We start from the raw sequence: 25,201 nt of genomic DNA, 5'->3' as shown, positions 1-25,201 counted from the left end.
GAAATCTCAGTATCTCCCAACCAACCAAACTCCATGAGTAAATACAGTAATTTTATCTTGCAGAAGAATTGTTGGTCTACCTGCCTGATAGTTTGTTTGTGGTTTTGTGTGACTTTGGTGAATCCAAACCATCCCTTACGGACATACAAGTCACACTGTGACACAAACAAGCTAACAGATTTAGGCAGTGGTAGACATGCAGCTCCTGCTTTCTGCAATGTGAAATGACCGATTTCACCCATGGATTTTGGTTTGGTGTGAAGAGAGCAAAATTTAGCTCATGTAACAGCCATTACCTTTCAGAAAAGCCTGTCTGATGGCAAGGGAAAGTGGTGAAAATTCCCCAAATTCACTGCACACTTAAATTGATATTGATTTTATGCGGACTTTGTTAAATGGCTGAATTACCTTTTAATGTGTATTACACCTCCAGCCTCAGGGACAATGTGTCCAAAACATCAAGTATTGCAAACTGACGCTGACATGAAATATTAATCAGATGTTTCCTGATGTAAACCTTTTTAATCATGTACCAAAGCTCAGGTATTGGCACTGAAACTTTTCAAAAGTCTACTTTTGAGTGTCAAACACTCAGGCGCTTTATTTTTTAACCGGTGGCTGATGAAAGTTTGTAGCTTCCTCAACTAGAACTCACATCAGTTACAGTTTCCTGTGGATTATGTTTACAATTTAGAATAAGTAACAAAATACGCATAGAAACTTCTCAAATCTCTCCTGCAGCTCAATAAACTCCTAAGCTGTCCGTCCACAGTAGTTTTGCCAAAATGAGGCTGAATCCACTGCGTCTGGCAGCACATCAGAGCTTCCAGCAGGACGATAGCGTGACACGGAAGCAGTCCGTTTAGCTTTTTTGGCAAAACTCAAATTTGCCTGGTGCACACTGAGCGTGCAGATGGACAGTGGAGCAGACAAATGGATAATGCTGAATGAGTGGTTTGCAGAGTTGGTCTATAGACATTCTAGCATATATATTTTTAATCCTGTCACTAAAATCCCTTCATTAGTTGAAAAGCCTTTGATCCTTGCAGCTTCACATACATGAATACGTCTGAGTCAGTGCTTTTATTAACCGCTGAGTCACTCCGAGTTGCATCTTTCCCTGTACACCAGCATACACCATGAATGCAGCATCAGTCAGGGGATGATTAATGAAACGGCGGCTCGTTTGTGTCGCTCAGGTCTCGATTTCGTCCAATCCTCATCCCCCCTTTGGCGCATTGGCACCGCCATCTACAAGACTCATCCTCCAATGGGAGAGTTTAGATCCATCTGGAGGCGGGCCAGCAGCCCACATCTGACATCATCTTAAGACCTGGCACAGTTTGGCAAGATGACACTGGCTGTCTCACACGTACACACAAATAGCACACACACACGCACACACATCTGCGATGGAGATAAGATTAAGACGAGGAAAGAAGTGGGAAGTCTTGGGAGGGTGTGAAAGTCAAGTGCGTGAATGCATTTATCGGTGTTTAAAGATGTGTGCGGTTCGGATGTGTTGATTGGCTGGGGATTGTGGGTACGGTATGTGAGACGGGTTGTGTATATGTGAAAGGCAGGATGGCAGGTGAGAAGGAGAGAAGTGTTAAAAACAGAGTGTTAGAATGACACAGATGGGCTGCGGAGACGAGGATGACGGAGGGGAGAAAACCATTTTGTATGAGAAAGACTGAGCTAAAGACGCTTTTAGAATGATTAAATATCAAACTGAACCATTAATTGATCAGTCAGTCAACATTTTAATGATTTTGTTGAGCACAAATACCAAACATTGTCTTGTTCCAGCTTCTTATTGCTTGTCTTCTATTGTGTAATTATAAGTTATATCTTTTGGTTTCAGTCTTAAAGAAAAAAACAGCAATTTGAAGATATCACCTTGGATAAATCATGAAACCTTTAATTGCTTCCTTAAACTGATCAGACCCAGTTAGTAGTTTATTAGGTCCACCTGATAAAACTGATGCAGGCTAATACAGTAGTCCTGCAGTCAATCTTATAAGATAAAGATTAAGTCAAGATTATAATACCTTATAGCCACATTATAGCTACATTTCAAGTCCAAGAACTTATCCGAGGGGCAAGGAAACTTTGGAGGAACTTCCGCCACCAAAAGTGGTGCAGCCAATCAGCATCCTAGGAGGGATTACTGGTAGCTACAGGCGTGGTTTAAGGTGTGACAGCAGCGAGAAGCGTCCATGGAAGCGAGCAAACAATGGCAGCCCCCGAGGAAGTTAGCTTAGATACTGTGATAGCATCAGTTGTATTAGAACTGGAGCGTATTCCTTCACTGAAAGAAGTACAAAGAACGACACTGAAGCCTGTTTTCACTCTTCGTCTTTGGCAAGAGTTTGATCTGATTGATTAAATGTGATAGACAGATGGTTCATTCAGTCACCTGCCAAGTGTTTTTTTGAAAGTGCCCGCCCTTTTCCAAGCAGTTTCTAAAGAAGACCTCTCCTCTGTGCAACAAGCCATCTGGCGTGTCAGGTTATAGTAGATTCCAAAAATACCAGAATGACAGCGGTGGGGCTTGCAGCAATGAACAGTTCTGATTGGTCGAGTGTTCGCTGCATTTTACTCCAGCCACCATTTTTAAAAATCTGCAGCCACCGACCAGTTTTTTAACCGGGTTATTCTTGCGTTTATGCAGTAATGCAGATGTCTTACATGTCATATAAGCGTGACACCTCGCTTCTATAATCAGAATTCTGAGAAACCAGAATTCTGGAGCTAAAGTTCTGCTGGAGAAAACTATTTTCTTGGGCATGTCATGCCACTTTCTTGAGGGTTTGTACAAGAGCACACAGGCATGATTAAGACTTCACACAAGGTCAAGTTTTGCTTTTGCAGCAATAGCTGGCTGAAAAGGAACATAGTGGTCCTTGTGTCTGAAAGAGTTCAAGCCGCTTCACGCAAATTACAAAACCTAAAAAAGATATTTTCTCTCTGAGCTCTGGCTGTATGTAGTCATACACATCGATTTTATTTAAGTGAAAGAAAACATTCATGCCAGCCACTTGTGTCTCGAGAATGTTCCAGCTGCTTTGATTCATCCACAGATGTCATCGTCAATAACTTTTAAGGGGACTATTTCTTTGGAAAGTGATCAAGACATCGCTTTCAGTTTTTATGAAAAGTATTTCTTGCCAGAGTAACACAGACATTGACTATTTTTCTACCATTGCTCCAGATTTTATACAGGTCATATAAACAGCATATCCCATTGGGTATTCCAGTTATTCCTTTTTTAGAGCGTAGCATTTTGTGATTCAGACGTGGGATATATCAGTGTTATTTGGACATGTATACAGCATATTTGGAATATGCACATCTTTTCAAGTGGTGTGAAACTTTGAAAAAATCTAACTTCAACACACTTCTCCATAATCAGAGTAGCACGGCTGCATGTAAAAATGAACAAGTTTCATTAGTTTTGTAAACAGCAGAGGAATATCGTCTTTTTCAGAATAAAAGCAAAACCGTATTTTTTTCTGCATGAAAATTTCTTTTTTGTTTTTTGGTTGACACTGGAAAAAGTTCTATTAATCTAAATTTGATTGTGGAGGTAGAAATCTCAGTATACAACCTTGTTATAAATGATAAATGCATCCTTTAATCCTTGTAAATCTCAAATATCTCAAAACCCAAACAAATAAAACAAAACTACCTGCATCTGCAAGCGCAGTTGGGGTGAACTGACCCTTTAAACACAAAATTTGAAACATAAACCAAACTAGAGAAGAAGAAGAATAGCTCTGCGGTGTGTGAATAAGTTGGTTTTCCGCAGCCGAGCAGTAAAGTGCTGCAGGTTTTGTAGTAACCAGGTTACTGCAGTGCATGTGAACTCATTCTCCGATTTCCATCTGTAACCTGATTTCTCCCAGTAACCTGGTTTCTTGTGCCTTTGATAACGGGTTAACGCCGATCCCACGAGAACATCAGCACGGCATCTCATGTTTCACACCGTGACAGAAGCATCCATGTCACTTCCAATATGTTTGTGTTTATTAAAAGGAGGGAGACGGGGGGGAAATCACTTTAAAAGCTCCGAAGTGGGAACGCTCTTGTCTTCGATGGTGTTCAGAAGTGCTGTGACAGCTGGCTCATGCAGTAGTGTCTCCCTTCATGTAGCACGACTGCAGAGCGTGTAAATGTGTGTGTGTGTGTGTGTGTGTCAGAAATGTGCACGTTCACGTCCAAATGTGCCGGTGGTGCTCGCCGGGTCCTGCCACCTGCTCCTGTCTTCGCGGCGGCTCTGGCACCGTCGCCCGCGGAGTCCCTCACGTTTCAGCTTCATTTTACGTCTCCGCCAGGCCTGCAGCGGCGCGAGACCTGCAGGAGTTTGTGCTCGGGTTCACGCGCGGCGCCAAAAAGCTGTCCGTCGTGAAGCATAAGTCTGGCCGGTTTCCACCTGGACGCTGTTTTCCCATCTGTTTCCATCCCAGTGATCAATTCTGACCCAAATCTTGTCGGCTCGACTTATGCAGACCAACAAGGGGCAATTGATACTCCAGAAGACGTGAAAGCCTTTTTTTTGTTTTCAACGAAATTATTACTTACAGACTGAAGAGACATGCTTATTTTTTAAGTGGCTCTGTAGTGGAGCAGCTAATAAGATTCTCATCAGAGGAAAATGTTCAAAGGGTAAGATACTGTCCAGACCTAAAGTGGTCTCTTGTGCAGTAATAAAGTTCCCGCAGTCATTTAGACATTTTTAAAAGCTTTTCAAGTCATTTCCACGCAAACAAATGAGCTGTAAAAAATCAAGTATCTCCAAAATGCCAACTTGTAATGAACTGGGACAAACAGCCTTGTTTTAAACTTTGTGCCTCAACTAGTGGGGGAAAAAAACCCAGCTGAATTATTGCTCCTAAATATTTGTTATGTTATGAAATTGCTAACATGAAGAAGCATCACATTCATTCTCCCAACTCATCAAACACTGCAGCTTGATCAGTCACCCCTGTGCTTCAAATTACAGTATGATGTGTCAGTTTTGATCATTTAGATAATTTAGATTAAATTAACTAAGTAATGTGACATAATGCATCATAATGCAACATCCAGTGACATCATGTGGCATAACCAGGGGTGTAACAATACGGTGATTGGTCCAATATGATCAATGCAAAGTGAAAATGTCAATCAACTTTAAGAAATGCCTGTATTTTGAAATTTCCGGGGCATGTTTGTGTCATAAATGTCTGGAAGAGTTCAGTCATAAAATTGTCCAATCATAATTTAGCTGACATAAATGTAACTGAATGTTTTAAATAGATTGATGATATTGTCTAATATTGATCGCAGGCCCCTGAATTGAATTGAATCAAAATCGTGTCATGTCAGATTTTGTGACATCAGCAAATATCGTATCATTGTGTGTAACGTAATGTAAAGTAACGTAATGTAAAGTAGCGCAATGCAGCGCAGCTCAACATAATGTAATGTAATGAAAAGTAGCTTCATGTCACATAATGTTGCATCACATAACGGCAGTTATAAAGAAGTCAACACTGACTGCTGGTTTCATGTGAGACAAGAACTAAAGATTGTGTTTTTTTTTATCCATCCACCGCTCTTCATACCGCATCACCTGACTTCGACGGCACAAACATTATATAGTGGGCCGCCTACAGAAACTATACGCATGAGAGTAAATTCAGCATCATCGTTTGAAGCATAGGGACACTGACCAACCTGCTGTATTTGACGCTTTAGGTGTGACAACAGTTTAGACAAAGTTATCGTTGTGCTGTAAAACAGTCAAGATAAATGCACACTTTTAACGGCATATTCAAGACACATTGTGAAATGAGTTTTTTGAGATAATCCAATGTGTTGGCATGTTATAAACTAATAAAGAAGCACTTAATCTGCCGTCAGTCCAACCTTTATAGAATGGGGCAGTTAGCATTAGAGACTCTGAAGAGACAAAGGAAAGAAAAAAAAATTCCCACAGTCACAGCAGAGGCCAAACTGTTTGACTGACAGGTCGTCTCTGGGAACAGCGGTGCAAAAACAAACCACGCTAACGAAGCTTATATTACAAAATACACAGAAGAGATTAATTGAATGTTTAAGTGAAGTTTCAAAACGCTACACGAATCCATATGCTCTTAGTTTTGGGAGTTTTGTTGAGTCAGTGATGGTAACTTCCTCTTGCAACAAATGAAACAGCAAGAAAGAAAGTGGAGTTATTTCATCCCAGCGGTCAGACAAAGATGTCTTTTTAACTGAACATGAAAGTTGATGACTTTTTTTTATTTTAGATCTGAGATTTCAGCACACAACAGGATAATGTTGTCCTTTTTTCGGTCATAAACTTCTTTTTGAATGCCAGATCTTGTCGTCAGATTTCATCATCCTCGACTAAATGCAAACTAAATAAGAGGAGCTCTTGGTTGTTTCACTGTGTCCTCAGTGTCACCACACTCATTAAGTTACTCTAATGAAGTTTTATTAAGGTCTTTATCACTGTTTGTGTTAACATCCAGCAGTAATATATGAGTTAATAAGTAATAAGAACCGTGGAGCGTAAACCCTCTGCTTGTATATAAGTACGTAGATTTAAAAAAAATATGAGAGACGGTGTGTGTTGTGGAGTTTTATGTGTAGTATTTCATGAGTGTGTGTGTGTGTATGTGTGTAAACGTAGTGTGTAAGACCTGTGAGTGTGAGCAGTGTGTGTTTGATGTTCCATTTACCCTTTTTCATAATTCATGGCATTGGGAAAATGGACTGAAGCGGAGGTGGCTGTTACGTGTGCGTGCATGCGTGCGTGCGTGCGTGCGTGCGTGTGTGTGTGTGTGTGTGTGTGTGTGTGTGTGTGTGCGTGCGTGCGTGCGTGTGTGTGTGCAGCAGGATAACAGGATGAGCGTTCTGTGGTCGGAGATGAAACAGACAAGAGTGTGTCTTTGAAATGCAAAGAGTGGCGATAGCAGTGATTGGCCACTGTGTTGAGGAGGAGCAAGGAGTTTTTTCGCAGCATTTCATCATAATACACACACACACACACACGCACACACCCTCTTCTCTCTCTCACACACACACTCTCTCACACACACACACACACACACTCTGGTTATTAATGACAGCATTGTTAATTCATTATTATTTTATTTACCTCTGTGACATAAAACCCGGGCTAATTCGGTGCAGCTCTGAGCTCTGGAGGGTTGTGTGTTTGTGTGGCTGTGTTGCAATGAGTGTAATGCTAGCACACACACACACACACACACACACACACACACACACACACACACACACACACACACACACAAATACATGCAGTGTCTAGTGGTGGGGCCTGGGGACCAATTTATTTACATGCAGTGGAAGAGGAACAGAGGATTGGAGGAAGGGATAAAACAAAAAGGGAAGGAGAGAGAAAGAGGAAACAGCAGGGAATTATGGAGAAAAACCCAGTGGAACGAACAAGTTTCTCTACTCTTCCCAAGGACAGACAAGACCAATTTACCATTTAGATGGCTCAGTGTGTATTTATGTGTGTGTGTGTGTGTGTGTGTGTTTTGTTTTGCCAGTAACTTGTGTGATTTGTATCGTATTTCCAGAAACGCTGCCTTCATCGGCGCCCAACGGTTTTACTTCCACTGTTAAAAAGTAGCTAAACTAAAGTTAAAAACTGCAGAGCTCCTCTGCAGAGCAATATATTCAGTTTGGAAGCCGGCAGTGTGGCAGGAGCGCGCTGGTTTGGAGGAACAGGAGCGGGTTTGAAAGAGAGGGGCACTCTGGGACATACAATTTATATGTTGACATGTGGCTTCATTTTATTGTCTTGCTGCAGCTTCACAGTGTTTATGTTTAAAGACCCCCTTTACTCAAAACTGCATTTTTCTTATGTTTGTGTATACGACTATACTGACTTGTATCTGTGCAAAGTTAGTCACTAGAGAGGTGTTTTTAAATTCCTTTACTGAAGGGATAGAAAAGATGTTTGCGCACTTTCCTAAAGTCTAACATAACATATCATAGTTATTATAACCCCAAACATGGTCTTATCCTCAACCTACCCTGGTAGTTTTGTGTCTAAACTTACTCCAGAGTATATGAAGCACAGGAATAAGAAACGGCAACAAAATGTACTTCTGCGCAGTCTGACTCACAGGATGTGAGGTATTAGCCTGCCATTGGACGACTTGTTTCTGTCAGTATCGCAGCATCTGCTGTCTGCGTTTTTAAAGTTTCCCCCAAAAAAACAACAGCCTCAGAATTATTGACCTACATGCGGCGGCAGCGGCGTTGGGGCGTATGGCGTAATCCAGAATTTCTCAGAGTTTATGTGCCTCCAGCCACATACTTGTATTTTTCAATGTGAGAAAACCATGTTCAGCTAAATATTAATCATAGCAGAGTACTTCTACTTTAAAAAGGTGTCTAGCGAGGAACCAAATGCATCATCAGTCACTGCTGTTTGGGTCGATGTGTTATTTACAGCATGGTGACTGTACTGACAGCAGAATGTCATCTGTGTAGAATGAGAGAATAAAGGCTTTTTTTAAAATAAAAAATGTTCATTTTTGTTATATTCTGTTAAATGTGTGTTTTATTTTGCATTGTTTTGTTTGTTTTCTTTTATTATGTGTTCACAGCTTTAAACAAATCTGTTTTTCTTCTTGTCTTACAGGCAGGACGCCAGCGACCTCTCTGGACCGATACAAAGGTACCGTTATACATCTTTTATTCGCTCTCTCTCTTTCCTCCCTCTTACCCCTCACTCCTTCTCTTCCCTTCGGCCTCATCCTCAATGAGGCATGCAGTGTATCTCCAGGCTCCAGGCCAAACACTGACTACATCAACAGGAATTTCAGCTTCGACACCGGAGCGGTGTCGGCGGTGTTGTTTTGGGGTGGGGGGGTGGGGTAGAGCATAGAAGGACAGGAGGAAGATGAGAGGAGATGGTGGGTTGAGAAATAGAGAGAGAAATAAAGGGACTGAGAAGAGGGAAATTGGAAAGGAGAGATGTGACGCGACTCAGATCTACGGCCGAGGAGGGTCATTAAACTAAACCCTTTGGCGACAGAGCGACAGATCAAGCGAGGGGAGGGGAGAAGGGGAGAAGATGGTTTAAATAAGGGCCGATCTTAAAATAGCAGTACCTATTCCTCATCTGAGGCAGAGTTAACAGGAAAAGGACGAATATCCTGCCCTGAAAACCATCAATGCCCCCCCCCCTCCCCCTCCCATTTCTCTCAACATGAGACAGAAAGTAGAGAGAAAAGGAGCAGGAGCACTTCTTCACCTGCTCAAACCATTTAACATTATAAGAACACTCGTAACACGCCTATAATTCTTTATGATCTGGATTATAATCACAGATAATGCTTCCTGTTGCACAACGCTCCTTAAATATTACAGTTAGTGTGATCTGCAAAGGAAAGTGTTAATGATCGTAAAGCCCCTAATAACAGAACGTCTCATAAGCATTTATAGGATCCAGAATGCAGCAGGTGTGGCTGTAAATATGGTTGTTAACCGTTATAATTTGTTGGATTTTGTTGTTGTTTGCTTTATGGGGTTGTAATTTGGGTGTACTGACCCTTTAAATAAGAGGGAGATCTACTCTGTTATATTTAGAGACACTGATTTCTGTTGCTGTAACTAAGCAGATTATTTGTGCACATGCACTCCTCTGACCTTGAGATGAGGAGGTTTTTTTCTTATTTTGGCTATTTTTTTGAATGAAGTTTTGAATGGCAGTAAAATTGCATCTATTTCAGAGGACAGATAAACAACAGCTGCTTCATGACGCCTCAAAGAAGAAAAGAGTTTTGGCTCTTCTGAAACAGATATATATCTTTGCTTGTGCATTCAAGAACGCTCTGAAACCTGACAGTGAGTCGCCCAAAAAGAGCTGCATTCACAAAATATGTTATCCGATAAACAAACAATAAAGAAACGCTGCATAGAGGAAATTGTGAATGGTCTCTCCGAAGCGGTCCCTTCTCTTTGTGATACAGCGCCAAACTAAAAAGAAAAAGGTGGTAAAATATTCACGGTGATCTTGAACATAAATGACAGAAACCTTCTTTGGGAAAAAGTTGTTTGACGTGCACTTTGATGTTTTGGTTTGGCCTATGTCCCGTCTGCGAACACAGCTGAGGCAGGATTTATGAGCTATACTGCAGCCAGCCACCAGAGGGCACTGTCATAGTATCCATTTCTATTATATTAACTCATAAACAGACATTAAATGACAGGCAATCTGCTATTTCAATGCTAGCTTGTACTGATTTTAGCTCTGTGTAAAATCGCTGTAGGATTGCTGTCGAAGAAGTCAGTATTTCAAATTAGCATGTTTCCTTTATCTCTGACGACACGTCTTAGTCATTTTATGATTTGTTACAGTACATATCTTACATACTTTATTCCTCCTTTACAAATATTTGCATCTATCCCTGCAGCTTAAGTCTCTGCGTGTTGATATTCATTCTGTAATGAAATGAACTGAATCTAATGGCTAATGGTAAGAAACCCATTTGGAAACCTTTGTATATGGCAAATATGCGTCAGTAATGTAAAGAATATGCGAGTTTAATGGGCTGAATCACATCCGACCACTGATATAGTCCTTTAAGTAACTCAGTCGCTCTGTAAATTTAACTTTTATCCTTTATTTTGTATTGGTTTTTAACAATTTCACCTCTAAATAAGTGATTTGGCAGAAAAGGGAGCACTTCTACAAAAGTCTGCATCTTTTTCTCATAACAGAAAAGGATGGTATTGATTTTTAATAATAATAATAATAACGTTCCTATATATGAGTCTAAAGCTGTACCTGATGGTTTTCATAGACAAACCCAGCAGGTAAATCAGCTCAGATCAAAAACAAGATCCTGCACAGAAACGAAACGCCGGCGGAGAAGAAGCAAGAAAAGAAAGACGACAACGACTGTGGCTGTGAATAATTAGGCAAAATACTTTGCTTTTGTTTTTCTCTCTGATTGGAGAAAACAGGCGAGGCTGTGACTGGCGCGTGAGCTGACACACACACACACACACACACACACACACACACAGACACACACACAAGCAATGTGTGTTACACGCTAATCCGCCACACAGCTGCGTCATTCCAGAACGTGTATTTACTTCCTCTCTGCCTTCACCACCACCATCGCCGCCACCGCCACCGCCGACCCCCCACAATCCCCTGCAAACACACACACACACACACACACACGCGCGCACCCCCACATACACACAATCACACAAAAGAGAACTGGGCGTGTAATTTGATCCTGTGCGCTCTCCTCCTCTAATGAAGCTCTCTGGCGGTTTGACTGACACCCGGCTCGTTATTTAAGCGTCTGTTTTGGGCCAGGAGGAGGAAGAGGAGCTGAAAGAAGGAGGAAGAGGAGCTGAAAGGAGGAGGAAGAGGAGCTGAAAGAAGGAGGAAGAGGAGCTGAAGGGAGGAGGAAGAGTAGGAGGAGGAGGAGGAAGGTGGGGGATTGGGAGACAGAGATAGGAAAAGTGGAAACAAGGGAGCTGGAATGGGGAGGATGGGGATAAACTGACAACAGGAAATGAAAACACGCTCTTAGAAATAACGGTTCTAAAATGGTTCTTCTTGCTGGGCTGTGGTTCTAACTAGGACTTTATAAGGGCCCTTTTTTTAAGAGAGTATCTGTCAGTGGTTCTTTGTAAGACTAAGGGTTCCATTAAGAACTTCTCATCCAAAGAACCCTCTTTAGAAGAAAGGGTTCTTCAAGGATCAGTGAAGACAAATGTTTAAATGTTCATCGATGTTTCAGGTGGTGTTATTAAATGCATCAGGAACCTGTTGTTTTTGATGATCATGGTTCTCTGTAGAACCCTCAGAGGACAAGATTGGTTATAGGCGAAACCTTGTAAATAAACTGGGTATTTTTAGATCTCTTTTCGTGGGTTCTAGATGAAACCCTTGGAGAATAGATGAAACCTTTGGATTGTAAAAGGGTTCTCAGAAGACCCCCTGGGGGAATTCTTGGTGAAACCTTTGTCATATAAAAGGGTTCTTGGTAGAACCTCCTGGGTGGGTTCTAGATAAAAATCCATGGAATATAAAAGTGTTCTTAGTGGAACCACATAGGTGGGTTTTTGCTGTCACCTTTAGGAAATGGAAAGGGTCTGGATAGAACCCCTAGAGAGGGTTCTGGGTGGAATCATTACATCATCTAGCTGAAAGAACCTCCTGGGTGGGTTCTAGATTAAACCCTTTGAGTATAAATTTGTTCTTGGTAGAACCTCCTATGCCAGTTCTAGATGATTATAAAGGGGTTTTTGGTAGATCCCTCTAGTTAGGTTCTTGATTGAGCTAGGTTGACATGCAAAAGCATTATTGGTAGAACCTCCTATGGGTTCCAGATGAAACCACCAGAATATAAAAGATTTCTCAGTAGAACCTCCTGGGTTGGTTCTAGATGAAACCCACAGAATATAATAGGATTCTCAATAGAACCCCTTCGGCAGGTTTTTGTTGGCTCCCTTAGGAGGTGGAAAGGTTCTGGATAGAACCCCCAGAGAGGGTTCTGGGTGGAACCATTACACCATAAAAGGGTTCTCATTCACAAATGGTTTTAGATATAACCCTTAATGTTGAGATTGTGGTAGAACTCCCTTAAAGGGTTCCAGGTGGAACCTTCATTTAGGATCTACCATGAACCAAAAAGGGTTGTCTTATGGGGACAATCCAGAGAACCCAATATGGTTCTAGTGAGCGCCTTTATTTCTGCGAGTGCAGGCTGTAAAGATGGAGGAAAGGAGGGTCATGGGAGTCGTAGGAGCAGAGAACAGGAGCTGAAAACACAGAGAGGAGTTTAAAAAAGGAGGACAACAACAATCAGGAGAAAAGAAGAAGACAGTTTGGGAGGAGGACGAGTTGACGGCGGAAACAGGGGTGATAAAGGGTGTGAAGGGATCGTGAATGTGTGTACGAGTGTGTGTGTGGGTATAATTGCAGGTCTTTGTGCTGATAATGTTCTTTGAAGGCACACAGCTGATAATTAGCGAGCGCGGCTCCACGGATGCCTTTCAGCATCGGTCATTACGAGCCGCAAACCCGCTATTGGCTCTGACATGACCTCCTGAGACGGGGAGGACGGCGCAGTCGCGCGCACATGCACACGTACACGTACCGCCCATCACGCGAAAAAAAAAAAAAAAAAAAGATACACAAATCGGCGTAAACAAGCGTTGATCAGTGTATGAATAGCATCAGCTCACGAGTGGAACAGATACAACAGCTCTCTAAAGGCCTTGAGTTCCTCTTTGGCACGAGGGCTACAGGTGTGTGTGAGATGCACAAATGCACACACACTTCCTGTTTACGGAGCCAGACACACATAGACAGCAGAGACTATAATTACAGGCATCCACACAATGTGGCGTCCCGGTACGCTGCGTCCGTTATTGCCTCCCCGGTTGCCACATGACAACAGCGGTCCCTCGCTACGGCGACTGCTCGGTGCGCCGCTCCAGGCCCCGCCTCCCCCAGCGTTCCCGCATCTGAATATTTATGAGAGGGGATCAGGCTCAGTCAGAAGACGCTGGCTGGAGGATTCTCTCTCCTCGGCAGTGACAGTTATCAGTGTTAAAGGCTCCTTCCTGAGCTCTAATTTATCCCCCAGTGAGAAAATGTCCGACGAGAGCTGCGGTCCGGAAGACGGGCTCTCAAAAAAAAAAAAAAAAAAAAAAAACGCTCCCAGTCAGCATAACTGGCAAAAATGTGCCGTCATTTGACAGCGAGGAGGAATTTGCTCATTTGGTCTTTTGGCGCCAGAACTTCTACAAACAGCGTAGCACCATGACAACATGGAGAGTGACGTGGATTTTCATATGATGACCTCACAGGCCTGAGAAAACCCGAAAATCTCTGCCTCGTGGAAAAAAAGAGGACGAAAAACCTGCAACATCTCTCCTCTTCTTCTTCTCTTTCTCTCCCAGCAGCTGCACACACACACAGTTCAAACACCGCCACCCTAAAACGCTCTCCTCTCATGTTGTGTCGCCTTGTGGATTGAACTGGTTTTATCCGGTTTGTGCAGATCCAGAACTACTACTTGGATGTTGTGATGCTGTCGGTCAGGTGATAAGAAGTGGTCGTATCAGTGCAGGAAATCATCACCTCCGTCTCGCCTCAAACATTTACAGGTGACTGTTAGGACCAGTCGTTACGGAACACGGGAGGATTCAAAATGTCAAGAATAAAATCGAAATGTAATTTCTAAAAATTAAGCCAAAATGGTTATTCCCAGCATTCAGTCTTATTTCTCGACGTTCCAACTTTATTCTTGACATCTCAACTTTTTTCTCGACTTGCTGACTTTATTCAACATTTTGTCGTTTTTCTCGACACTTTGACTTTAATCTAAAAGTTAAAAGTCTTCCATTTCTATTTTATTTTTTCTCATGCTGTGCATTAATGCTGTAAGTTTGAATCTATTCCCGACATCTTGCCTCATTCCTTGACATTTTGACTTATTATTTGACATTCAGACTTAATTCTCTATTTCTATTTCGTCTTATTATTTGTTTACATTTTGACTTTATTCTAATCTTTACTGACAATATTTCAGCTTATTTCTGGATATTCTTACTTGTTTCTTCTTCATCTGGATTTTCTTCTCAACATTTTTGCCTTATTTGTCGACATTTTGACTTTATTCTCAAACTTTTCTCTTATTTCTTGACATTTGATCTTTTTTCCCCGACATTTCAACTTTATTCACAGCATATTGACTTCATTCTCCAAATTAAAAAAAGTCTTCCTGTTATTATTTATTATTTCAAACTTTATTTTTTGACATTTCAACTTGTGCAAAACAAACCCAAAACTCTTCACCTCTGTAAAGATGGTTCTGTTTGCTAACAAACAGCCCTACAGGCGAGCTCGACGAAGTGGGCCCTGAACTGAGATTATTTCATCACACATACCAAAAAAATTCATTCAACATCCGTACCAACATTATGTTCAGAAGTTTAAGGATGAAGTGCATCACAGAGCACAAATCAGAAAAATTTCTCAGCGTGACACAGAAGGAGGAAGAGGAGGACCTTCACTCTCCGTCTCTCTGTGCAGTTTGGACCGTCGCATCGGGAAAAGTGGGATTAAAATTCTCATTGGGTTTTTAATTGTGGGAGGCTGCGCTGGTGTCATGCTCGCTGTTCATCCATTTTTCATCCAAACACATGAATTATGAAGAACTGCTAATGATGGGGAGGGACCGGGGGGGGGGGGGGGAGGAGGAGGAGGAGGAGGAGAGAGAGTTTGTCTGCAGAGAGCTGGACGGACGTTTAGACATCTTGTCTTCCATCACTTCTTCACAATCTGTCTTTTCTCTCTCAGGAGCGTTGTCTCTCTCTCTGAGTGACACGGGTTCAATTTGTGGACAAAACACACACACACACACACACACACACACACACACACACACACACACACACACACACACTGGGTGGCAGGTGAACATACAGTGGCTCGGGAGGGGCTTACTTCTTTTTGTGTGATTCAGACCATTGACCTGGAACACACTGAGTACTGAGAGAATAAAAACTATTACACACACACACACACACACACACACACACAGGTCTCTAACCTCAGAGCCCATTATTAGCTTTCTATATTAGTTAATTTATTATTTTAAATACATTTTATTTTTCTTTCTAAATATATTATTATTACTTTATATATTATATTATATTACAACAACTACTACTACTTCTCATATTATTATTATATTCTTATTTTATATATTTATCATATTATTCATGTATTCTTTACATTATTATATATATGTATGTCATTCTACTTTATGTATTATATACATTTCATTTATGAACATTTATGATTGCTGATTATTATTACATAGAACTGCATCTACTACTGTTACTCCTACTATTACTCATTAAAAAACATATTAAAGTATAACTTTATTATTTATATTATTACATAGAATTATATCATTTTAGTTTACTTATGTTTTATATATTTAACTTTCTACTCATTTCTGATTATTTATTGCTATTTCATAGAAATTTGACTGCTGCTACTACACCTAGTAATAATAAGGATAATTATTTATAATTCCTTATATTATTAAACGTAATTCTGTTTTGTTTTGTTGATTATTCTGTTCATTTCATTTTTAGTATTTGTGTATAATTCATACACTATTTTTGTTTGACATATTTTTCATAATAGTATAATAATTATTTAACTTTATAGTATTTAATATATCCTGTATTATCATTTATTCATTATTTCACTTATTCTTATTATTTATTCATACAGTAACATATAATATATACGTTTTGTATTTAATAATTTATCATGATATCCGTATATAGGCGAAGTCTTTGCCACCAAGATGGCGTCTGTGACAGAGGTTACCATGGTTATCAGCTGCACATCCTGACTTTGTTCTGTTGACGTAGCCTGTAAATCAACACACACACACACACACACACACATACACACACACACACACACACACACACACACACACACGCAGACACACACTCTGCTCCATCTTCCCTCCTCCTGAAACACTGCTGGTATGAAAACAGACTCATCCAAACCACCGTCACTGCACACACACACACACACACACACACACACACACACACACAGACACACACACACACACACACACACACACACACACACTCTGTCTCTCACACACACACATAGACGCTGCACACAGTCAGAGCGGCATGCCCCAGGGTTTTCTGGGATAGTGGAGTGTTTTCTCTTCCAGCTGATGCTCTCTGAGGTGGGGGGGGGGGGGCTGAAGTCGTGGGTGTGTCTTCTTCACATTCCAGCGCTTTTCCTAAAACAACAACAACAACAACAACAACAACGTTTATTTATAATACAACGTTCAGCGTAATCCTGTCCTGATTGCACGCTCGCTCTTACTACAGAAACCTTGTCGTTGCCATAATTAATCATTATCACGTTCATTTTGAGGCGTTTGTGAGGAATAAAGAACAATAATACGCTGTTGTTTTTCTTATTAAATCACTTCTGCATGTAAAAACCCTTCGATAACAAGAGCATGACGTTGGAACAATATCGAGATTTGCTCGCACGTCTGTGTTTCATTTACATTAGCTCGTTTGCACGTTTCCACGTTTGTCTTTTCCTGTATTTAGGCACATATGCACGCCTGTGTGTGTGTGTGTGTGTGTGTGTGTGTGTGTGTGTGTGTGTGTGTGTGTGTGTGTGTGTGATGTTGGGGGAACTCGGTGTGACGTTTCTTTTTTTTTTTTCTTTTTTTTTTTCCTCTTTTTTTGAGAGGCTCCAGATGGCTGAGAGACAGGTGAGCCAATTAGCGAGTCTCACTACACAGCAACATCATCACACCGGCGGAGCACGACAGCCAAACACACACACACACACACACACACACACACACACACACACACACACACGCACACACACACACACAAACACACACTCACACACAGAGAAACATTCCACATGACTCTGCTGTAGTGTTTAACATTAGCACCATAATGCTCTGATGTGTCTCTCTCAGTCCGTCAATATGCCATCATGAGCCCGTCGATGTCGTCGTGGATATGAAATTGATTTTACAATATGTAACGATGTTGGGAATGATGACAAATGATCCTCTAATTTTAGCTCATTATCGCGGCCGCCTGCAACATACAGTAGAGCGCTGTGTGCCTATAGTGTGGTCCATTATGCATGTTTCATACGACCCAGAAAACAGGCATAATGGGCAGATTTGAATTGATTTGCTTGTGTATTCATTTATTTTCAAGGAGCCAAAAATATTTCAGCGGGCCTCGCTGATGTTCATTATAATTCTAATGAAGTCGAAATCTTCACAAAAGAGGAGAGCGGCAGGAAGACAGCAAGTCTAAACACAACAACAACAACAACCTCTATGCATTCTCTCTTCATCCTTCTTTCTCTTTCTGTCCCTCTTTTTTTCTCTCCCGTGCTGAATAGCAAAATATTAGACGCAAAAAATGCAGATTTTGCCATTAATGAGCCATCAGCCGCCGTGGAAAACAGTCACACCTGACCCCACGCGCTCCACCTCTCCCAGCCTCCATATGCAAACCGCACACGTATGCATCCATAGGATGCGATGCACACACTCGCACAGCGCTTATTATTTGGATGGCTCTTGTTTTGTTTGTGTATTTTTCTTTTTGTTAAGGAATAATTGAGCAGCCATGACGGCTGCTTTCCCACCTAATGGAAGGGGACAAATTAATCTCCCCGTGCTAATGTCTGCAAATGGAACAGGACCACTCCTGCCACCTCCATGCTCAACCAACCCGCTGTGAGTGAGTGCGTTCAGTCTGAGTGAGTGCATCAGGTTGAAGCCGATATATCCGATGATGGATATGATGCAGCTTGTTTGATTTAGAAATGGTTGCACATCTGAAAATATTATCTAATTCATGCTTTTCTGGGCTGCAGGACTGAATTGTAGAGTTTTAAATGATCACGATGGTGAGGTTTGGAGTCTTTCTAGAGAGTTTTTGGTCCAACACACCTCTTATGGTGACATTATACTGTGTCAGATTTCAAAAATATGATAAAATATTAAATCTTGAAATGTAGAACAGGTAAACAGATGCTTAAAGGACCGTTCAGGGTCTTTTTTCTTGGTTCAGGAAAGGTCAATGCACCTGTAAATGTCAGCAAAAGTATTAGGGATGCACTGACGCAATCCACAGTATTTGTACCTTATACAGACCTGATGAAGTGGGTATTGATGTTGTGATGATGTGACAAATCCACATTAAGTATACTTATATCAGAAATTCCTTCAGTCATTAGCCTAATGTTACTTTATATAAATCTGCGTCATATGAGTTTCACAAAGGGAGGGAGGTAGCTGTCAAATTTGGGAAAAGAGACACTTGAAACATATAGGAATATATTTAGAAAATATGTTACCCTAGTTCACTTCTTCAAACGTATTCAGCAGCTGTGTGCGTACACCACTGGAACACACCGATTAAAAAGCGCATGAATTCAAACACACCTGACTCTAAACGAAAATAGTATGGTAACGTCTTGGCTCTACCATCTAAATTAGACTAATGCAACACAACTTCTGCCACCGGTGTCATATGGAAATACTTCAAAAGACTGAACAGTAAAGATGGGAACCGTGCGCTCTGTGGACGAGGTATCAAATGTGTCAACAAGCGGTTTGCTCCGACATTTGGAATCTCAGACGAGATTTCAAGTGAAAGCCCGAGGCGTGCAAGAACACTGGATTCATAGTGTGTATAGTCAGAATGGCTACAAATTTTGGGCTGGACACAGACTCCTGTGCAGACTCTAGCAGACTTGAATAGATGACTACATTTATGCCACATGGACTCCTGTGGCCTGTCAATGCAGAAACTGTGAAATAGCCTGTAGGTTTAGATAAAGGACTGCAAGATGTACCGCAGGTGCCTCAGTAAGAGCATCCCAGGAGAAGTAAAGAGACACTGGGGAACTTTTACTAGCTGCAGTGAAAAAGAAAGTGGGACTACAGGTTGGTCTTCTGTCCTAAAAGCTTTTTTTTCATTTTGCTTGTATCTTGGAAATATAGACTTGACTGGAACTCCCAAACTGAAGCATACACAGCTAGCTGCAGACATCACACACTCCGATTAGTTCTGTTTATACTATTTTTTAGAGTCCGCTTTGAGAATGGGTTTCACACAGTACATGGCGTCAAGTCCAGACAAGTGTCCAGTTATGTCCACACAGAGCCTACGAGTACATCCTCTGATGCTGAAACTTACGTAACATGGACCCTAGCAGACTCACGGACGCGGAAAGTATGATCCTGAGTCTCTAAAGGCATAAGTTTAGACCTGCCAGAATCTGAGTACCATAAAAAATACATAAGGCAGCCACAAGCAGGTCTTGCATCACCACACACGTTGAATATCAAATGATGGATTTGATGTTGAGTTTGTAACACCAATAACACGCCTTTTAAACCAAAGCAAAATGTTCTCCTCGTGATCTGATTTGGTCTTGCCCTGAAGGACTTAAAAACACATCTCCCTTTTGCTCTGCAACAACAAAATGCACTAAATTAACTAATTAGCAGCAGCAGGCACTAAAAGCTAATTAGTAATGGATCACTTTTACTAAGTGACTTTGTCAGCACCGTTGGTTATGACCGCCTGATCGCTTAGGATGAGTCCTCAAATCTTCTTTAACACCTGCGTGGCATCAACGTGACTGCAGTTTCTGCTCATGTTTGTACGTATACATAATGTCTCTTGGAGAGGGAAAAATGGGGTGGGAGGGCCGGGTGAATGTCATCCTATTTTCCCATCTTAATAGCCCATGATCCTGCAGCCGACTGCCTCCTAAGCCTCTTCCTGTGGATGACCTCCAGGGAAGATTGTGTTGCTGCTGTTGGAGTACAGAGGAGTTGATTACGCGGCAGTGCCGGGGCTTTGTTCTAAGCATATGCCCGTCCTTGGCTTTGGAGAGAAAGAGGGAGAGAAAAGAGATAGATGAAAGTGGGAGAAAAAGAAGAAGAAGAACAGGACTCTTATCTCTCCCTCGGGGTCTCGCATCCTTTTATTCCAGATTGTCTTGGCGACCTTCTGGCCCTCTCCCGGTTCATCCCGACCCTCCGCTGCATCGCTTGTTTACTGTCCCATAATGACATTGTCAATGGCAACAATACGTCCGCTTATCGCGAGGTGTCGGCCGCCACAATGGCTGAATGGCGGCGTAATGGAAAGACGAATTCGTCCTGTTGTCATCTTGAAGTCTTTGGAGGCGCTCTCCTACTTGGCCGTGTGTGCCGGTGAAAGATAAGATTAATTCTTCATATCGCCGGCTGATTGCAGAATCTTGTATCTAATGCAATTTTTATTTCTCACCCCCTCTCCCTTCCCCTCCTTTCCCCCCTTTTCTTTCAAACTGCAGAGTCAAGCATTTTTTTTCCTTCTCTCTTTGGGGAAAAAAAAAATCTAAATAATTTATCTGTGTTTTGGTGCATTTTTTTCCCCCTCCTGTACTTAGAGGGAGAGTGGAGAGAAATGGAACAGAGACAGACAGGAGGAAAGGCAGATGAGAGTGTTTTTTTTTCTTTTTTTTTTTTGAATGGGATGAACGTGAGCAGCATGCTGAGGAGGGTAAGAAAAAGGGAGCGAAGGATGGCAGGAGGGAGGCGGCGCAGGGGTAGAGGGAGTGAACCCTCGCCTGGCTCTCGGCTGGAGAGGGGCCAAAGAGGAGCCTGCAGACTTTGGTAATCCCTCTTTTATTAATGTGAAGCCAAGCTCAGCAGAATGCAGGCTCACAGACATAACAGAGCTGCTCACAACTGACTGTCTTTTAGGCCCCGCTGTCTGTCTCGTACATGCAGATCTGCTGGCCGAGTCCCACCCCTCCCATTTGCCAGGCCAGTAAACCGCCAGTCAATTAAAACAGCGTTCAGGCGTTCAGTCCGGTGCGCTTCCGCCCGGCGAGTCCAGGCTCTCGAGTCTTTTGATCCCGCCCGGGTCCCGGCCTCGGTGTTTGGCACAAAAAGCATCCTGCGTCCTCGCCGAGCCCTGTACGTTACCATGACAACCCCCCCCCCCCCCTTACATCACTCAGTGCCCCCCATGTAGCCAATGGGCATTGACCTTTCGCTGTCAGAGCGTGTTAGGGAGCGAGGGATACAGAGAGAGGGAGACGGGGAGAGGAGAGACAGAGAGCGAAGCAGCCACTCGCCGGAAACAACAAACACAAATAGGTCATTAAATTGTAAACACAATTTAAAAGAGAGGCAGAGGCTGCTCGGTTTGAGCCGTGTGGCCTCAAGTTACTGCGACGTCAGCGCCGGAGTTTGTGTGTTTCCCGTGAATGACAAAAACAAGATGCTCATCTTCACAAGGCATGATGTCAGGGCTGAGCGGGGAGGTGAGGATGCTCCAAACCCATAAAATGTAAAAACAAGGATTTAAACAGGGTTAAATTTGGCATGTTGCAAATAGGGGAGCTTCTGGATGGTACCAGTTGCCCCTCCCTGCAACCCTGAGCTTCTGTCTCTCGCAGACGCTGCCATATGTCCTCTGTTCTCCAACAGTAGCCCTTCAACACAGAAGCACGTGCAGAGAGCAGGTTTAAAGCAGCAGGCAGGCAGGCAGAGACAGATACAGGCCTTCAGAGAGGTCCTTGTTAGAAGAAACGGATTTAAGGAAAGGATGGTTTGGTTTGATTAAAGTGGGGTTGTATGAGGTACTAACTGAAAAATCAATATCAGTGAAAGTGTGCGCTATACTTAGAATATTTTCAATGCTTTACTTTGCCGCCAGATAGCTTTTTCTGATGGGAAACCACTGTTATATAAGCCCAGGAGTGCTCTATCCAAAACAACCAAACTCCATAGGTGAAATTGGTAATTTTACCCGCAGAACACGAGAGTTGCTGAACTGCCACTGCTTCAATTGGTTCGTTTTTTTGTGCTGTGTGACTTCAGTTAATTCAAACTATACATTTAAAACACTCTAAAGTCACACAATAACACAAACACACTAACAAATTCACACAGCAGGAGACCAGCAGTATCTGTGTTCTGCAGGATAAAATTACTCTTTTCCCCTATGGAGTTTGGTTGGTTTGGAGAGAGCAATAATTGGCTTAGTACTAATAAATATTCCATGACTTGGGTGAGAAAACATTGTGTATCATGGTTTCAACTTTTGGCTTTAATGTAAAACCCTAAAGCAGTTTTTTCTGACTAGATAAGTCATTAGACGACACTACCGTGACATTTTTTTTTTTCAACCTGATCTGAATCTAGTAAGTCGTTTTGATCATATATTAGATTTATAGTAGTAGAAGAGCAACTGTCCATGTTGCTAGCGTCACATCAACAGTTTGTAGTCAACATGGATAATAATACCTGAAAACTGCACGCAATTCGCTCATGTTTACTTCCCCCCCATGTGACATGTGATTCCAAAGATTACAGAGAGAGGCAAAAAGTCTAAAGGGCAAAACACACAGGCTGTGTCACATAGCATCACGTCATGTACAGCACACTGGACGTGCGATACAGACAGAAGGCAGTAATCAAGGGGTAAGCCGATTCGAAGAGTGACAATGATAAGATTGATGCTTTCCAACAGTGTCATGTCGCGGAATTACTCACAAGACAATCAGCCTTTCGACATTTGAAGTAGGACGGTGGTTAAGTAGCTCCTAATAGTTTTTACATTTGCTTTTGTACTTAGAGTTGATTTTTTTTTCATTTCTTGTGCAACTGGCACAAGTATTAATTTAACTTTTCCATCCAGGATGGGACTGTTGGAGCCTCATTTTGAAATTCAAGCTGATAAAACAGGTGTTTTTTATGCGAAAATGCTGCCTAGTGCAGCTTCAATGACAAACTGTTTGCAGAAAATATGAGCTATTGTCTGTGTAAATAACAAATCATCAGTCATCGCTGTCAGCCCTCAAAAACCCGCACATTTGTACAACTTAATTGTATATGTTAATTTGAAAGCATCGCTCCATTTGTCACTCTGTACTCTTTTTATTCTCTATATTATTATGCTTTTTACGTTCAGCTTCACTGTAATAAACAGAAAGGAACATATGATCAGTGGCTGCAGCAGCTGTTTGAATTGAGCAAAATGCATGAGATCATTACATCAGAGCGCTGGCGAGCTCTGTGGCCCGTTCCGTGCTCTTACTCACCACTTTTTTGTTGACACGCTCGCCATGTGTCAATATTTGTCATCATTGCACGCCTGCCATCAGTTTTTGGCTGAGACAAAGTGCAATGAGAGGCCGATCCGATTTGAATGGTAAACAACAGAGGCGGAAATGGGTAATTAAGTTAGAAGTTAGCAAAAGTGTCTGCTGCATTTTAATGGCGATGGCCCGTGCACGGTGGATAATTTAGGATTTCAATTGTTGTTGTTTTTCAGTGAAATGCAGGTGTTTTGTGAAGACAGACGATTTTGCCCTGTATGCCAAACATTCTAATGAACCTCACGTACAATCCATAATTTTAACTATCCCCCACCTGCCAGCTAGCCACACACACACACACACACACACTCAGAGTACACAAATAGGCATAGGCACAGTACCCACACACATACACACAATATGCACTAATGAAGCTGTTCTCCTCTCCTCTCTTTTTCGTTCCTGGCTCAGTGAAACATGCATAAATCATAATAAACAGAGAGATGAATTTTTAATCAGCAGCTCCCTGCCTGTGTCTTCAGCCCCAGCCTCCTATGGGGAGGAGATGCTGTGATGTGCCAGGTATATGGAGCAGGATCTGGCAGCGTCTCCTTCGGGAGGGCTACTCACTGAGACATGCCTGTCTGGGCTGCTTCTTCCTGGGCATGATCTGCTGGACCGGGCTGTCTCTCTGGAGAGGCGAGACTGGCCCGACCGAAACGGGCCGTCTGTACCTGCAGGAGGCTTAAGTCAAGAAAGAGGGGGACATCTGAGGAGGGGAAGGCTGGGTAATGTTATCGTGTCAGGGCTGTGCAGCTGCGGTGTTGCTGTAAATAAAAAGTATTAGTCAATCATGAAAATGCACCAGCATTAATAAAATATATATCTGTTTGGCTGGGCACTAAAAGGGTGGGAAACTCAACAGCACAACTCAAATAATAATCTTTGGGAAATGTATTTTTCAATATATTTTTTATTTATTTTAATGATTTATTTATTTTCACCAGGGGAACTCTTTATCTTTTCTAATTATTATTATTATGTTAATGCTTTCATTTCATTTTAATTTTAATTATTCATGAACTTCGGGCAAGTGAATAGATTTTATAGTTGTTTATTTTACCTTTGTGAACTTTGTAGATACTTTGTAAAGTTTGCAAAGAATATAGCAGCTCTAGCCAAACCATTTCCTCTGTATGTGTACAGAAAGATTAAGTGTTAAAGTGCTAAAGATAAAAATGCAGCCGCAGATTTTAACCAGAAGTCAAATATCTTTTTAGTTGCAGTTTAGGGACTGGGATTCGTGCAAGGAAATGTGCATGTTTACTGTTTCAGGGCAACACATCGTCATACCTAAACAACAGAACAGGTTGTTTGCCAGCAACTCCTCAAACAACGTATGTAACTGTTGGAGTGTACCAGCGACAGGTGTACAGGACCTTCGTTGTACGCAGTCGTACTTTGGTTAGGTTTAGGCATCAA

General features: G+C 42.0%; 1 protein-coding gene across 1 annotated transcript in view; it reads left to right on the top strand.

The window, feature by feature from the left end:
* celf2 (cugbp, Elav-like family member 2) overlaps positions 1-25,201 on the top strand; it is a 281,076-nt gene that overhangs the window by 48,588 nt on the left and 207,287 nt on the right. Inside the window, exon 2 of the mRNA XM_084710980.1 lies at positions 8,669-8,704. Within this exon, the coding sequence (XP_084567106.1) occupies positions 8,669-8,704 (36 nt within the window). The remainder of the gene's footprint in view (positions 1-8,668; positions 8,705-25,201) is intronic.

Source organism: Lutjanus erythropterus, chromosome 22, assembly GCF_056507025.1.
Source record: "Lutjanus erythropterus isolate fLutEry1 chromosome 22, fLutEry1.hap2, whole genome shotgun sequence".
In the NCBI taxonomy this organism is placed as follows: Eukaryota; Metazoa; Chordata; class Actinopteri; order Lutjaniformes; family Lutjanidae; genus Lutjanus; species Lutjanus erythropterus.
This window is presented reverse-complemented; position numbering and strand designations above follow the sequence as displayed.